The sequence below is a fragment of the Aspergillus campestris genome, assembly GCF_002847485.1.
Source record: "Aspergillus campestris IBT 28561 chromosome Unknown P168scaffold_10, whole genome shotgun sequence".
NCBI classification, from domain to species: domain Eukaryota; kingdom Fungi; phylum Ascomycota; class Eurotiomycetes; order Eurotiales; family Aspergillaceae; genus Aspergillus; species Aspergillus campestris.
The window spans coordinates 568,942-586,313 of record NW_020194345.1 but is presented as its reverse complement, the minus strand read 5'-3'; the positions used below and the strand labels follow the sequence as shown (position 1 = coordinate 586,313).

General features: G+C 51.4%; 3 protein-coding genes across 3 annotated transcripts; 2 read left to right on the top strand and 1 right to left on the bottom strand.

The window, feature by feature from the left end:
* Nucleotides 1-401: 401 nt before the first annotated feature.
* On the bottom strand, nucleotides 402-3,907 carry treA (alpha,alpha-trehalase treA). Its single transcript, XM_024837529.1, has 2 exons — nucleotides 3,732-3,907; nucleotides 402-3,636 (listed from the first exon to the last, which is right to left on the bottom strand). The coding sequence occupies exons 1-2, from the start codon at nucleotides 3,741-3,743 to the stop codon at nucleotides 502-504; spliced, it is 3,147 nt and encodes a 1,048-aa protein (XP_024690619.1). The 5' UTR covers nucleotides 3,744-3,907; the 3' UTR covers nucleotides 402-501.
* A 2,785-nt stretch (nucleotides 3,908-6,692) lies between these two features.
* On the top strand, nucleotides 6,693-7,946 carry P168DRAFT_320584 (M24 family metallopeptidase; the record flags this gene model as incomplete). The annotated part of the gene is made up of 1 exon (XM_024840376.1): nucleotides 6,693-7,946. One exon carries the CDS (start codon nucleotides 6,693-6,695, stop codon nucleotides 7,944-7,946), a length of 1,254 nt encoding a protein of 417 aa, XP_024690618.1.
* A 1,511-nt stretch (nucleotides 7,947-9,457) lies between these two features.
* On the top strand, nucleotides 9,458-17,032 carry P168DRAFT_320583 (putative ubiquitin conjugating enzyme; the record flags this gene model as incomplete). The annotated part of the gene is made up of 5 exons (XM_024840375.1): nucleotides 9,458-9,767; nucleotides 11,604-11,707; nucleotides 11,766-12,549; nucleotides 13,700-13,837; nucleotides 13,896-17,032. 5 exons carry the CDS (start codon nucleotides 9,458-9,460, stop codon nucleotides 17,030-17,032), a joined length of 4,473 nt encoding a protein of 1,490 aa, XP_024690617.1.
* Nucleotides 17,033-17,372: the final 340 nt, after the last annotated feature.

The following is a 17,372-nucleotide window of genomic DNA, read 5'->3' as shown; positions in this document are numbered from 1 at the left end:
AAAATGAGAGTATGCTTGTTCACTGTATGGGCTGGCTTGCTGCTTCGCTCCCAGGGATTGATAAGTCGTGTGTTATACTGGCTAGAAAGATGGTCAAGATGCTTTTGTTGTATAGTATTTGTTTTGGATGGGTTCGGGTATAGGCTGATATTGATGAGAGGTTTACTCTGCTTTGTTTATCTATGTTGTGGATTCTCGATGATGAGTTTAGGAGGGGAGAGGGAGGTGGGTTATGGATGAAGCTGATGTGGATGTGTATTTGGAGGGTAGAGAAGCTTAAGCAAGAGTACAAGGTACTGTATCTAGTAGTTACTGAGGGATCCTGGGAGACGCTGCCTGGAAGTAGATATCCTTGTACCAACTGCATTCAATAACGATAAGAGAAATATATCCAGAGAAGACTAAGACTAGAAATAAGAATATTATTAACCAGAACAACGATAACCACAATCAAGATAATAGGACAAGAACCAGAAAATAAGAATAATAAAAATAATAACCTCAAACCCTGACGGCTCCCTTCTTACCACCCAAGATAACCCACTCGGCAACCGTCGCACCCGTACCATTGTTAGTCCCCCCACTGGCTTGATTGCCCACGATGTACAACGTCGCGTAGCGGGCGGGCTTCTCGCTCCGGGGTAGATCCACGTGCGTGGTGTTCCCCAGCGGTATGACGACGGCGTTGAGGTCTGTCTTTTTGGCATCGTAGGGCGCAGACTGTTTGATGTTTGTTAGGGTGCAGACTGTGCGGCCTGTGGGTGGGGCCTTAGACGGCGTAGAGGAAGAGTGGGAGGGAGCGGTATCGTGGAGGATGATGGTTGCGTTGACGGGGGGTTCGGAGCCCCAGGTGAAGTCGAAGCCGGTGATGACTGCGCTGTTGTTGTTCGTGGGTGGCGGGAGGGTCACGGTGAGGGAGGTCCAATTTGCGGCTGTGGAGGGCTGCCATTTGGTGGAGGTGGCACCGTCGACGGCGCCCATGGGGAGCTGGCCTGGTTCGAAGGCGTCGGGCGAGTACACCGTGGCGCATTGGACGAGGTTGCCCGGGGTGGTTTTTGTGTCGCTGATGCGGCGGTTGGGGATGGTGAGCGTGCCGTTCTTGGGGAGCGAGTGGCGTGTCGTGTGGCCGGGTGAGGCCCCTACTTCGACGGTGATGGGGGCGTTCTGGGCCCACCGGGGGTCGGCGGTCGATAGCGCGGGCGTGTGGTGGTCTCGCTGCAGTGTGGTATGTGTGTAGTTGGATTCTGCTGCGATGGGCCATCCGCGCCAGTAGAAGGTGCGGTAGCGGAGGTGGGGGATCTGGGGCGGCAGGTTGGGGTCCACGTGGAGGATGTCGTCGGGGAGGAGTCGGAGACCCAGGTAGCCGAAGAGGACGATTTGGTTGGACCCGCCGTGGCCGGTCAGGAACGGGAAGGCAGGGTGCGTTCCGCCGTTGACGCTGAATTTGTCGACCATCTGTTCGGAGAGCTGGTAGAACGGGGGTCGCGCGTACGGGGCGAATGAGACCTGGTGGTAAGTATGCGCGGAGCAACCCGAGGGCGACATCGCGTTGGCGACGATCGAGAAGATCGCCCATGTCATGGCTGGCCCGTCCGGTGACTGCTTGTTGGCGTAGTAGTCTAGGTCTGTCAACGCGTTCTTCGATGTGTAGTTGCTGTCGTAGTCGAGGGGGTACGTAAGGAGGACGACGTCCGCCTGCTTGACTCGCGTGGACCCGTTCATGGTGGTGTATTCCAAGGTGATTCCATTCTCGCGCAACACCATAACATTTTCAGCTATTTCCGCCCAGTGCTCGCTGGGCTGGATATCGAATTGCTGGCGGAATTGGTTGGCGTACGTCAAGGTCTCTCCGATGAGCGGTAGCGTGTATCCACCGCCGTCGACATGGTCGGCGAATTCGTCCGGATCGGTCATGTTGGTCAGCGTCCACGACGAGCCGTTGCGTTGGACGATGTTGGAAAACAGCGTAGCTATCGAGTCGTACACCGGGAAATGTTTCTCGCGGAACGTCTGCGTATCACCACTGGTCACCCACTGGTAGATCAGGGAAAGCCCAATGTCGCCATTGAGGTGATACTGGTAGTCCCAACACGGTCCAGTCGCAGTGCAGTTGCCGAAACGCGCGCTCGTCCAGGGGTAGATGGCTGCCGATTTGTCGATGACAGTCTCGTTCTTCGAGCCCACGTACGCTGTCTGGGCATTCCGGACCGCCTGTTGGTGCTGTTTCACCCGGTAGTTGGTAATACGCTGAGCGGCCTCGGGGTGAGAAGCGACCAGGCCGGGCTGCATCCACACGTCGGCATCCCAGAAGACCTGGCCGGCGTATGAATCAGATGTCAGGCCACCGACCGAGATACTGTCAACATTCACCGGTGCTCCACCGACAGCTTTGATCGCATTCTTGCCGACCGTATTTTGTACCAGGTAATAGGTGTTGGCGACGGCGATGATAGCAGAGTCGATCACATGTAGATCGGACGGCAGTCGCTTAGTGGTGGGATCAGTAAAGCGGTCCACTGAAGTATCAGGCATGACGCTGGCCCATTCCGATGCATGGGCTTGCAATAGCTTGTCATATCCGGCCGCAAGCGCCGACGACGCTGCCTGCTTGGCCGTCTGGCGTGGGTCTGGGAATGCATCGGACGACGCGCCGCCGACGAACTTGGTTATCCGCACGGGTTGGTGAGCGAAGAATTTGACGTCTACTGCCTGTCCAAGCGAAGATTGATTGGCATGTATGTAGGGCTTATCCTTGACGAGTCTTTTCGAGCACAGATCAACTGTGTCGGAACCGGTCAGATTCGCATACAAATAAGCAGCCACATCAGGAATCCCCCAGGGTCGCACCGCCGAGAATATGGCCCCCTCGTCCTCACCAGACTCAACGAAATCCGTGCGCACCGCTGAAAACCCATCGATCACGTTCACTACGGTGGCTTTTCCATTGGCCGAGGGGACGATCTGCATGTCGACCACAGCCTGGTTGACCTTCAGCTTGTGGGCGAACAACCGGTAGGTAACGGCATATGACCCAAGATCTCCTTTGGGCGTCCAGGTATATGACCAGGATAGAATGCCGGATTTGAAATCGTAAGTCGACCGGAACTTAGTAATGGTTTTGTTGTCCACCGTCGAATCTAGGTACACCCCGTCGCCCAAGTCCAAGACCAGCCCACTCCAGTGAGGGACGCCGCTGATAACACTGTCGGTTCCATACTGGCTGAGCCACTCAAAGTTGCTTCGGGACGTGGTAGGCTGGGCATCCCAGAACCCGGCAATCGTCGCAAAGCTCTGCCGTCGCGAATCGAGCGGCCAGCCGTTGAGAACGTCGTCTTCGACAGGGACATCGAGTTCAAAAAACGGACCGACACTAGACACACTAATACCCAGGTATCCGTTTGCCACCGATCCGCGTGACTGGTAATGGCCTTGGTCCAAGGACGTGGTGGTAAGCATCCAGTTGTCGTCATCCCACGTCACTCCAGGAAACCGGGTTTGGTAGGTGCTGCCGTCGTCGGGGGATGTCTCCTGTTGTCCGTGACCGTCATGTCGTCTCACGCTATTAATGACTCTGGAATTCAGATGCTGGCGTGCGTAGACGGTTGGAAGGGCCGACAGCGCGAACACTGCCCAAGCCTAGACTCATTAGGATCCCGAGATTACCATAACAATCGATGGCGTGGTTGGATACAAGACCGCCATGATGTGTAGCGACAGAGAGCGGAACATACCTTCAACTGCATCATGGCGCACCAGCTTTGTCTTCAAACGTCTTTCAGAGTGAACCTCCGATGATGTAGAATGGACCAAAATTATTGATGTTCCTGCGATGTTCCCGTGTCTATTAAATGCGGAAGTAGTCTCCCATCCATCCCCGCATTGGTGGTCCGGCCGGGGCAAGTGGGTCAGCCCAAAGGTTGGCTCAGTGATTGAGTTTTGACCCAGTCTATTCCAATTTCCCGCAAGAAATCTCGCAACCGGCCACCCCAACCGGCTCCAACCGGCCCCGGACTCTTGCCGAGTGGGTTCGTGACCTTCCCGTATGGTCAAGTCTTCGGGTGATGATGGGGCCAAGAGTCATGGTGAACGAATAGGAGGGATGGAACGAGAAATTTCCACGAAACTTGGAAGTGACCAGGAGACATCAAACCGGTTGAGTCACTGTCTCCGTGGTATTTACCACTCATATAGCTGTACCTCCAGCTCCCTTCCCTCACAGACCCCAGGATCACCCTTCCAGCCACCATTCCCCTGGTTCATCATTGGCATCGACGATAGCTTTGTGCCCCATTTCCCATTCATAAAATGACTAGCTCTGAAGGAAATCCATGATGATTGACTATGAGCGTTAGCTGATGTCACACAGCACTTTGTAACCAGCGATCATGACCAGTGTTCACCGTCTCTGCCCTGGTTGTGTGAAACCCAGCAGAGATTGCTGTAACTGACTAATTAACAGACTCTGATTCAAATAGCAAGGAAAGGAGGAGAGTGAAATTTCAAGTGTTATGATCGATAATATATAGAAATGGTGACTGACAGAGTGAAGAGTGAGGTCTGACAAGGATTGAAGGTAGCCCTCGTCACGTGTTCTCTCCATCTGCCTTCTATTCACCTCATACATGGGATGAGATAGACATATATATGTCACTACCTAGTGAGGCAGTGGATTTCAATCTCACCAACCACACACAGGTGGAACAGTTTAACAAGGCTGAGTTTCCACCAAAGTGACTGGTCTGTTTATGAACCAGATCAGTAAAGACTGATCAGGTGATATATAGACAGGGATTTTGCTGTAGTGACAGTTCGCCTTTGTTCTAATGATATATCTGCACTGTCTGAGCTTCATATATCAAACTTCACTGGTTAATCTGCAGTAATTTTGTCCTTCGCCTCGTTCGGACACTTCCCACTAATCCAGTAAAGAGAAGAGTTATCCAACAGGATGACCCAAGTTCATCCTGACCCATATTTCCCCCAACCATGTGTGAGCTAGACTATGCATAGTGGTATGTTTTACATATTCACGCATAGAGTACCTGATACCACAGCGCCAGACAGACCAGTGGGCTAACACTCCCACGTGTATACAGTACTGATGGCCGAGGTGCTCCAGGTCCTCTGGAGAACTGATAACTAGAGATGTACGTCTCAAAGCCACCACTAAGATTGTGTCAAGTACCTCATTTGAAAATGCTTTTACCGTCAAGATTTGCACCCCGAAATACAGTCCTCCCCGTTCCTGGACGATCGACAAAACATATCATTCAAATCGTAAACTCACAAATGACTAGTACCACCATTGTATGCAACGATCGACATATAAATGTATGGCGTAGCAATAACCGTATGCACTCCGTAGGGGGATATGTTTTTCGAAGAATCCGTCATGAGAATATGACCTCTGCCCCAGGACTTTTTATATAAAGCCAAGTGAGGGTTCCTCTGCATACCCCTATTGCTCTAAATAAATCAAAAGTCCCAGACACAGTCAAAAATTTGATATCAAACACCAAAAATGAAGTTGTCCATCCTCATCCCCTTGACAGCCCTGCTGTCTTTGGCTGCAGGCATCAGCCCCTGTCTGGTAAGCTTTGCCGCATAATACTGAAGAAACTTTTCATGTCCGTACATGGCCAGCTAACGAGGTGGCCGTGAAGGAAAAATGTGCCCTGGACAACAGTGGCGCTACTGACTGCACTAGCATTGAATGCGCCTGTCACGACCAAAAGCTCCGGGACATTCTCTTCAAGTGCGTGGAGTCTAAATGCAGCCCCGGAGATCTAACTTGTATGTAACCCATATCTCTGGTTTGAGAGGAAGTGTGGCATTGAGCTAATTCGTGAGGACAGCCGCAAAGCAGCTCGCGTCCCAGTGTCCGTAAGAGACTCTCGCGTGGTATCAATCAAGTTGCTGGATGATTTGCCTGGATAGCACCATTTTTGCGGTGCTTCTCGTTCGAGATGTGAGACGGCTGTGTGGGTAGAGTTTAGATTTGTTACTTTAGGCTGCTCCACTATCATCTGAAACACACTATCAACTTTCCCCCACGATTAACTTATGTAGGCTGCATTGTATGGTAGGGGAGGTCATATCGTAGAGGGTGTACGCGGCCAGTAGGGCTCAGTGTGAACAAGTCACCGGGGCGATGTTGTTCCTATGGATCGAATCTTTCTGTATACTCGATCACTCTTTTGAGAACTGATCAATGGTAAAGATGTTAGGTCATTAGACGACAGTGTATGAAGTATACGGCATGGGCTATAAGGGTCTCCTTGAGACGCTCTTTGTAGATTGGTAGATGTTCCTCGAAATTGTTTTGCTTCGTCAAGCCGACGGCAAATGATGAAGATTCTTCGAGGCCTCCGCTTTCCCTCAAAGCTAATTATAGGCTACTATATTTGGACCGTATCAAGTCAATATCTGACGTGTCGTGTCGCTGGGCTGCATTGTCAAAGGGGTTATCAGATCAGTTCTAGTCTCACACCCCCACTCACGTCGATAGTGCCAACGATTTCCCCTGATTTGTGATATATCGCAAAAGAAAACCTCCAAAACCATAATGCCCCAGACCGTTGCAAAGCACTTAAGGTTATTGCGAGGAGCATCGACAGCCGGTGATTCCTTCCTTCGCAACAGTGGAATAATAGTACCAGTCACTCTCCAATCACAACCCCCGACTCACCATAATGGGCGGACTCAAGATATCAGACCAGATGGGCTTCACCATCCAGCCCAGAGTAGGCCGCCTACGAGCCCAAATGGCCAAAGAAAGAATCGACGCCATCGTCTGCTTCCAGCCCGAAAACACTTTCTACCTAACGGGCTTCAGCCCCCTAATCTCCTCACATCCCATCATCGCAGTGCTCGCACCCCGCGGCGACCCAACCCTGCTGGTATATGCCCTGCGCGACGACCACGCCCGCGCGGGGGCCTGGTCACCCGGCATGAAGCTTTTCAGCACGCAGACGAGACAAGCGCCCACGGGCCCTATCTGGCAAGCGGCGCTGACCTCAATCCTAGCCAACCTCGACATGGAGGGTAAGACCATCGGCATCGAAGAAGAGTTCATCGCGCTGGAGCGCACCCGAGACCCAGAGAACAAGACTCCACCACCACCGGGGGCGAAGTTCGTCAACGCCACACCCCTGATCGGCCGATGCCGGCTAGTCAAAGACCCCGACGAGATCGCCAACGCCCGGATCGCAGCGCACATCGCGGACGTAGGCATGGAGGCGGCCATCGCGGCACTCGCGGGAGGAGACGTCACCGAGCGGGACGTGACGATCGCGTCTACGCACGCCATGAACCAGCACTGGGCGAGACACTACCCCGACGTCGAGGTGCGGCGGGTCGGGTCGTCGCCGTTCCCTTCATCGCCTGACGGCAGCAACCACCAACAACAGCAGCACAGCGGGCTAGCGACGAGTGTCAACTCTGGACCGCGGAAATTTTACCACGCGTGCGAGAACCACCCCACGCTGCGGAGACCGCAGCCGGCGGAAACGGTCTCCGTGACTGTGTGGGCCGTGGCGAATGGTATGCCCGCGAAGCTGGAGCGGACTGTCTGCGTGGGGCCTATCCCGAGCGTGGAGAAGAGCGCTATCACCGCTGTGTTGGGGATCCGGGATGAGATCGAACCCCTTTTGCGTGCCGGTACCCCCTTCAGCTACCTTTATGGCATGGCGCGTAAGGGATACAACGCGCGGGGATATGGTGCTAACTTACCTGGCCGCATTGGGCATACTGTTGGGTTTGTGCCTCAGGAGCAGGCGCTCATTGATGGCGGGTCCTCTCTGGTATTGGAGCCAGGGATGATCATTATGCTCGAGCCTCATCTTCATATTTCTGGTCTCTGTGCGACACAGTATTCGGATACTGTGCTTATCACGGAAACGGGACACGAGTATCTTACTCACAAGAGTGGTCACCTGGAAGTGTGATCCAATCTCGAAATATTGTCGGATTATACGTGTTTAGCACGGTGTGCAGGGTATGGGGTGTCTGCGAGGGCGTTTCGTTTGTGGGACTTTTTGTATATGGGATATATATGAGCCCTAGTGTCTTGGGCTCCTGCTAGCCATCTGTTGACCAGATGGCCTACTTCAATAGCCAACTTCAAAAATACCGCTCGACTGCAAACGATATATGTAGTTGTTAGATTGTAACAAGCGAGGAAGATGAGAATGCCCACTTCCAATAATTGCAGAAGACGGGGATAATGTGCGCTCCCCATCATGGGATGTACACCAAGTAAACAAATCCCAGTCTAGAATAATTCATGACCAGCGGAGAGTGCTCAGACCTCTTTGATATACATTATCGTTCGTTGCCAGGCTCGCCAACCCAACACACCATCTGCAGGAACAGTGGACAGTGGACGCATAGGACGATCCCTTCATTTAACGAATCAGAACTGTGTTGGCTGCGTTGCGTGAACCCATATTATTTGACAGTAGTAAGCCAGTCAGATTATGCAGGACGCCGCGATCTTTTGTTTTTACATATGATCTCCAACCTCATTTAGGTATCGTAGAAAGGCGTACGTAGCCTGCTAGTATTATTATTCTCATTACTATAGTTATTTAGAATTCTGAGTAACTTTAGATAAGTCTATAAATATGTAAATTCTAGGTCAAGTATCTCGGGATAAGAAATTTCTTCCAGTTATAAGCTTGTTTAGCAAGGTATAATCCTATAGATATAGGACCTCTAGATAGATAGCTAGAAATAACTAGGAATAGTTTCCTAAGCACAGGGGTTTTCGAGAGATATTACCAGTCCCCTGGTGGTATTACTAGTTCTCTAGTGGTGTTACAAGCCACTTGGTAATATTTTTTTGGTATAGGTATCTCCTCCAGGAGTGTCAGCCACGCTTGTTTCAATTGATATGAAGGAGGAGGCGTGTAGAGACGGGTGTCTGCGTGGTTAAAGAATGATATAAAAAAGGAGTTTTGTAGAGACGGGTATCTGCGTGGTTCAGGGAGGATACAAAGAAGGAGATGTGTAGAGACGGGCGTCTGCATGGTTAACGGCAGGAGTATATGCAGGCAACAGCGGCGCTGACATGCTAAAATCTCACCGAAAGATTGGACTCTATACCTAATACACTCGGAAGACTTCAAGATGTCAGTCTACTGTTAGCATGGGAGGTAGGATTTACGCGACCCTCTGCATTGGGGACAGTAGTGGATTGAACATAACTACCCCGACTGGACTGAGGTTGAAATCTATAAGAACCTTCACTTCTACCCAGACAACTCATCGTTCGAATATTCCAAAACAGATTCAATCTCTACCTCTGCTTGCAATTATTCATAATCCATCGGTTTCCTTAACCCTGCCAAGTATTCCACAAGGCAAGAAGAACAGACTCCGAAAAAAACAAGCCATCAAGTCTAACCTTCCACGATCACAGACAACGAAATAGATCCCATCACCAGCCCCCCATACAATGCACTTCCTCAGCGCCAGCCTCGTCCTTCTCGCCATGGCCGCTCGATTCGGCCTCGCAGAGCCAGTTCCTCTTCCGCTGCCACTTCCAGCCGAAGATGAAACCGCCCACAACCTCACCGCCCGAAGCGACGGATGGGCCTACTTCTGCGACGACGCAAACTGCAAAACCAACTGCCAAAAAAGGGGGTACTCGCTCAGCAACCCGGGTTGTTTTGAGGTGCCCAAAGGGCGTCACAGCATGTTCGCTCATTTGAGTCACAATGGCTATCAATACTCGTTGATTCACTCCCCGAGCGCAAAGTGCCCTTGTCAGTCTAACTGCAATGGCTTTACTTCAGGATATTATCTTAAATCGATTTGTACAAAGGTCGAGCCGGGTAATTCTCTTCGCTGGATTGGCGGGGGCTGTCCGAACAATCCTAAGCAGCTTTGCTGAGGAAGTCCTGAATACTGTGGGGAAGATTGGGGGCAACTCGGGACGAGTCTTGTGTCTCTTTTTTGGTTCTGCTTAGTACGTTATATGCTTGATTTGAACTTGCTGGAATATCTAGTCTGGGGCTTCCCTTCGAGATTCGTCAAGCGTGATCTGTATATCCAGTGAATATTCTCCGGGTTTTTAAGGTATAGAATTCGAAAAAGCCGATGTCTGGCGATCATTTCATGAACCTTAGGCGTTCAGTCCATAGCTTTTCTCAGACATGAGGACGAAGACATTGTGCTCTCCCTTCTATTAATGTTGAATGTATAGTAGTAAGGGATATCCCATACCTGCATCGGTCATTCTTTTATCAGCAAGTGGTTCCTTGTTTTGGGCGAACCCAGAACCCACGAGAGGCTTATCAGGGGCAAAGGCTACAATTTGTTCATAGGGTATATCACTGAGTGCCGTCAGATGATTCTCAGAATGAAGGCAAGTAGTGAGGTCCTGGTTTATGTGGCCGAATGGTGGAGAGCCTGCAACGCAGTGTGTTTTTTTCAAGCAAGGAACCCAGAAACATACTCGGAAAACAACCCGTGGAATCAGAGACACAACTAGCATGGAAAGTTTATTGAGGAGATGGTTCAATTACGAAACCAAAGTCAGATCTTGATTGGTGGTCAGGTGATGGATCACGTTTTACTGTCTGCCCTAATTCGTTGCATCCACTGACTATCAGACAACATATGCTTCTGTGCGAGAGGAAACCAGAAACACCTTAATTACATCTTCGACACTAAAATAGATGCACTAGTTGACAAGCAGATAATCTTTAGACACAGGGTTCCCAAGGTCATTTGTAACCGCACAGCTGAAAGACTTGCATGTAGTCCGCGTAGTAAACAAGGGACTTGAATGGTGACATATTCGATACGACGGCTAATATACCCCGTAGCCAGATATACCTCAAGTTACAGGGACATTCTGGGGCTTGAGGAAGACCGTGCATTAAATTCACGCCACGCCGATGCAGCAACATACCACAGTGGAGAATATCGAGTCTATTCCGAACACGATGATACATCGCGATGGATGAGTCTGGACGAGCAACTGGGATTGTCTTGGGAAAAAGACATCTCGCAATTTACCGGAGAAATAGAAGAGATAATATTGACCGGGTAAGAAAATTCTTATCAAGTGCCCGAAGCAGTGAAGTGAAATGGGTCCGTCGATCACCATAATCAGTTCTTCGTGACAACTCCTCTCTGGCTCCGACAAGGCTGCGCCCCAGGATCTTCATCCCAGTGGCTTTCACCACTAATCTATAAACAGCATCATATCTCCACAACACCCCAGCGAGAACCAATCAAATCGTTACTTGTCCCCTCTGCAAAAAGCTTGCCAGGATTATCGGTCGGAGCACGAGGCAAGGCAGACTGACGCGACTGGGAAAGGGGGCTTTGCGACAGCGAGGATAAAGTCAGAGATGGGCCCATGTTGAATTGAATCTCGTTCACTTTTTGTATATCATCGTGACGGTCTAACCTTCCGACAGTCATTCATAAGAACATTCCGACCGTCAAAACCCTCTAATCAGTCTCCAACATGGCGCGCGGCGTCCACAATCCCTTTCCCTCATCCTTGCGCTGTAAGTCGTGCCATCCCATGGAAAGCCTCACCCCAAATATTGATCCGAAATGATGGCTGACGGTATTTGGTATCACAGGCGAAAGCAAAAAGGCATGTCGGATTCTCGAATCCTTCATCAATCCATCGATCACCGGTTCTCCAGGAACAGAGATTCCCCGCAAAGTGTTACAAAATGCGAAGGTACCAACTTCTTAACCAGTACCTCTACCATGACAGCGTAGTGATTGATGGGCGGTAGGGTCTCGTAATCTTCACCGCGACAAGAGCTGGGTTCCTGGGGTCCGTGCGATTTGGATCGGGGGTGATGATCGCGAGACTAGACAATGGAAGCTGGTCGGCGCCCTCAGCCATCGCAACAGCGGGGGTAGGGTTTGGCGGGCTCTTCGGAGTCGAATTGACCGATTTGGTCTTCATTCTCAACGACGCCCGCGCCGTTCGCACATTCTCACAGATGGGGAGCCTCACCATAGGCGGAAACGTCTCGGTCGCCACAGGACCGGTCGGTCGCAGCGCGGAGTTCAGCACCGGCGCCAGTCTCAAGGGCTGTGCATCCATGTTTACCTACTGCAAGACCAAGGGCCTGTTGGGTGGTGCCACAGTAGAGGCGGGTATGATCTTGGAGCGGAGGGCTGCCAATCGGAAACTGTATAACTGCAATATCACGGCCGACAAAATTCTTCAGGGCGGGATTCGACCACCGCCCGAAGTCCAACCGCTGATGGACGTCTTGTATTCGGATGTTTTCTACACAGACCCTCAGAACAAGCCACCCAGAGACCCCCACATGCCGCTGTATGGCGCGATTAAAGCGCCAGGGGCTTCTTCCTATCAGTCATCAGAACCACAGGATCGGGGCCTCTCACCCCAGTCGCCTCGATCAGACCAACAGCTCCAGTCACCAGCTGCGTCGGAATTACACGCAGTATCTAGTCGACAGGTCGCGGAACTGCCCACTGAGAGCCCGGCTTTATCTCCCAGTGAACTACCGACTGAAGCTCCTCGAAATCATGAGCGAGACGAAGGTAGTAGGGGGGGGTGTCGATTATTTGGTAGTCCAAAACCTATGCCCAATGGGTTGCCCACAGAGCCGACTCCTGCACACAACGAAGTTGAACATGACGGAACCCAAGAAAGCCCATCTGTGAATCAAGTACCTCCACCTAGTCGATCGCCTCCAGGGATACCAGCAACGCCATCTCAGGACTACCGCGAAGTGGATGATAGCGCTGATGGAGGTAAACCATCTGCGGATTCAACGTCCTCGCCAGGTGGAAAGCCCAAAAAGGCACCTCATGACAAGATAGGTCAAGCCGAACAGAGAACAAGCCAGCCATCTGCAACGCAGCCACTGTCACCCTGATGTGACAGTGAAATGTATCAGAAAGGAAGCCGTTCCGCTGTCAATATAGCCATATCTGTGAAGCCCGGGCTGTCGAACACCCTCTCTGGACTTTGTTAGCTGAGAAGTGAGACTACCGTGATAAAGAGAGAAGAACGAAAGCAAAGATGAGACCGCACAAAGACATGTCAGCTTGCATCCAGCTTCTCGAGTTGAAAAGGTAGTGCCTTGGAAAGTTTCGGGTCCCCCGGGTATCAGGGGTACCATTGATCCTCGATTCTTGCAAAACAATTTGAATAATGATAGAAGAATAATCACAGGCTTTTAGCACTGCGAGGTGTTAAGATGCCAATGATCATGTATATAGTTTGCTGCCGTCAGAGACAATCTAATGATGCTATCAACGTAATCCAGTATCTCGACCGTTCGTTTATCCAGACCCCTGGGATTAGAGTTAAGTCGTCCCTGAAAGTTACATGTATTTGCGTCATTGCCAGGAACATTATATCTAGTGTACTCTGCCAGGACACTTCCCCTCCCCTGTTCCATAGTTTGCAGTCGGAGCATCATTCCAGTGTTATAGCCTGGTGTGGCTGGAAATGGTGAACATTCATTCACTGTTCAGTTAACCTTCACATTTGCCTTCCCCTCTCCCCCTCCCTCTGACCACCTTTCCTCCATTTTGATCTCTGATCTTACAATTATCTGCGATAGTCATTAACCTGCTTTACCCTGCACTTTGTGAGCGGAATCTGCGAAACAATACTAGCTTAGATCAAATAGTTTCATGGGTTCTATGCAATTAAAGATGGGGAAGTCTTCATTTCGAGCAGACCTGTTGAAGGCGAGTGTCCCTGGACTGTTTCCCCACCTTACGGACATCGGAAAGGGCCAAGATGACAGCTCCATATATTTCACCTATACCGCTCCCTCTGAAAAATACGGGTTCGATATTGAGGTCACGGTGATCGGTAAGTGGGAATCATCACCCTAGTAACACCGTATGCTAATCCCCGTGTGTGTCGTTAGACATTGAAGAATACCCACGGTCTCACACATACTTCGCATGCGTGGTCGGCGACGCTGCCCCCTACGCTGTTCTTGAGGCCATTTTGAACCGACAGCCGTCTTACAACGGGCGGGAGGTATCGGATTTCTTGGTTTTCATCAGTCAGTGCATCGAGCATGTCATCCTGGTTTCGGAAATGGGGGATGATCATGCGCCACCCGGGTCGCCGATCCTAACAGACGAGGATGACTCCGAGGACGGTGTTTACGAGACAGACTCGGAGGGTGACGAGATATTCACTGCTACGCTGGAGCGTAAGTCTGTCAGGAAAGCCCTACGGCTGGAGCTGCGAGCTGCCAAGGCTGCCGGGTTCAAAGTGGGCTGTCTCGGAGACGTTGAAGGGGCCGTCATTGTGAGCATCGCTTGTCGGGTTTCCAAGCTGGGCATTTCACCCGAGGCCTTGCACGCGTGGAATGTCCTCGCTTCTGAGTACCTGGTCTTGTTGATCCGCTACCCGGAGGGGTACATGGGGTTCGAGAAGATGATGTACAGCAGTGCAGGTGGTCTAGGACGAGTGCAGTTCCACGTTGGGCTCTGCGAATTCTACAAGCCGAGCCTGCAGGTTGCCCAGGAAGCTTTTCTCGGCCACGAGATCAACCAAGATAGCAACTCCCAGCAGCGAAAGGAAAATGTGGGCAGTTTGCTCAAATCATTTGTGGCTGGCAAGTCGATGAAAGACCTTCTCAATTCCCGCTTGGTGGATATGATCAGATTTCGGCTCGAGTACGGCTACACCTGGACTGGCGTCGAAGAGTATATCGACGATCGTCAGGACAAGAACCAGACACTATCGAAGAAGTCGTATTTTGCAGCCGACGGTTGGGATAGCTCCGCAACCGGGCTTCTCTGCAGTGACCAGTGCTCGGGCAAGCCGAAGGCGTCCGAGATATCGTTGATATTGATCGCGATGCAATACACGCTGCGGCGGTTTGTCAAATGCCCTGAGTTTTGCTTGACGTGCTATAGCAGGATCGATGCTGGATTTGAAGCTATCAAGCCATTCGTCTGCTCCAAGGAACTGTGCATGTTTCAATACATACATTTCGACATGGGACCCAGCATCGAGTGGGAGATTCTTGCGCAGCCGTATGTGGTTGATCTTCTAATTAGCTTCTGCTATCTGCGGGCTGCAACTGGCAAGCTGTCGGACTTTCCAACCGGACTTGGCCTCAAAGTACCCAAGGAGAGACCAACGCATTATAGATTAGCAGCGAGTCCAAACGGGATCCTCGATCTGACACATCGGAGACTAACTACGGATAACAAGATTTGTGTCAAGCCAGGGGATTGCTTGGCTCTCGATCAACACGATAAATCTACTCGAACTATGCATCGCTCGCATTGCTGTGTCATTTCCGTGGATGACACGGGTTTTACAATTTCAGAGCCGGTGGATGAAAACACCCATACCGAAAAAGCAGGCCTCAAGCTGTCGACCAAGGTCCGATACGAGCCATACGACTGCGATCTGGATAGTTTGGACAAGAAAAGGAAGCTCGAAGCGATTCGGGCGCTCATCAACACGATTCCTGATGTCAACTCAATGAAATCCTTTATCTGCTCCAGAGGAGGTAGCGAACGTCCGCTATCTGATTGGAAAGAGGCAATTTCGCCACCTGCGCTGTATGTGTTGAAATGGATTGTGGCATCTAACCTGTCTTGCATTATGCTGGACGAAGACCCCGAGCACCAAGTTTCGGGCGTGGATAATTACCTCCAGTTTCGGCTAGCCCAAGGATCGCCTGACAAGGAAAAGCGGTTTGTAAGAGCTGTCAAAGACAACACTGATGCGTGGAACCTAAGCCATCCCACTCTCTTCGCGTGGCACGGATCACCCGTGGAAAATTGGCACAGTATCTTACGCGAGGGCCTGAGATTCGATAAGATTCTTCACGGCCGTACCTATGGTAACGGTGTATATATGGCCCAGAACTTTGAGACATCGCATAGCTACTGCACCCATACAGTTGCAGTACCCACGGTCCACAAAGATAACACAGTCGAGTCTTGGTGCAACAGTGCCCTGGGAATCCAGATGGCGGTGTCGTTAAATGAGGTCGTCAACTCCCCTAAGGCCTTCATGCACTGTTCAAACTTCTGCTATGTGGTTAGCCAACTTGACTGGATCCAGACCCGCTATCTCTTCGTTCGAGTGTCCACGTCGCCTTGGAACGAAACCACCAGACAGCGGCCGACAGTTACCTGCATCCAGGACCCCTTATATACCGCGATCGGCCCCACCGGAGAAGCCATTTGTGTCCCAATTTCAGTGACCAGCACCCGTCGCGACACCAGCGCTTCCTCAAAAAAGTCACTCTTCAAGAAATTAGACAAGAGGCAGAAGCGCAAGAGGCAAGCCATCATAGACGATGGTCACGACAGTGTAGCCACCCTGGACGAAGACCGCAGCCTTCTAGCGTCCGACTCAGAGGACGAGGCAGCCAAGCGCAAGAAGATGCTCGAAGACTCCCTGACCAAGACGGATTTTCGCCCGGGAACTTTGAAAGAATCCTCCCTGAGCCTGATGGCAGCCCCCAAGTACGCGACGTCTACTGCAAACCGCGCTCTCCAACAGCGTCTTCAAGCGACTCTAAAAAGCCAGGACCACGAGCCCCTGCACCTTCGCGGCTGGTACATCGATCCCACCTTGATCGACAATGTGTACCAGTGGATCGCAGAGCTGCACACCTTCGACCCATCTCTACCGCTCGCAAAGGACATGAAGGCTCAACGGGTGACGAGCATCGTGCTGGAGATCCGCTTCCCGCCGCAGTTCCCCATATCGCCGCCGTTTGTGCGCGTCATCCGTCCGCGCTTTGTGATGTGGAGCGCCGGCGGCGGCGGGCACGTCACCGCGGGTGGCGCCATGTGCCTTGAACTGCTCACCGGGTCGGGCTGGCTGGCTGGATCGTCGATCGAGAGCATCCTGATCCAAGTGCGCATGGCCTTGACCAACCTGGACCCGGTCCCAGCTCGGCTGGATATGCGCTTAGCCAATGTCGACTATACCGTACAGGAGGCGGTGACCGCATACAAGCGGGTCTGTCTCGCGCATGGGTGGAAGATTCCCGATGACCTGGACAAGGTACAGTGGTAGATTGAAGATTGACAGGGATTTTGAAAATGGAGTTGGATAACAGGGAATTTATCGCAAGTGTGTCACAGGTGTTGACCTGGGTTGATGAAATGGACGTGGGCAAGGAAACTATGCTGGGGATTTGCTCTTTCCCCTATTTTCATTCTTTTTCAAACCGCATCGGGTGTCCAATACAGCCATCTATCATGCAGCAAGGACCGAAGCGTTAGTATCCGTAATCAGCATTGTTATCAGACTGGATTTGTCGAATTCCAATCCTTGGTCCTAAGTGACGTCTTATCCCGTCGTATACAAAGTCTAGTTCCATGCCATCGGGGAATATACCCATGCGACCCCACTG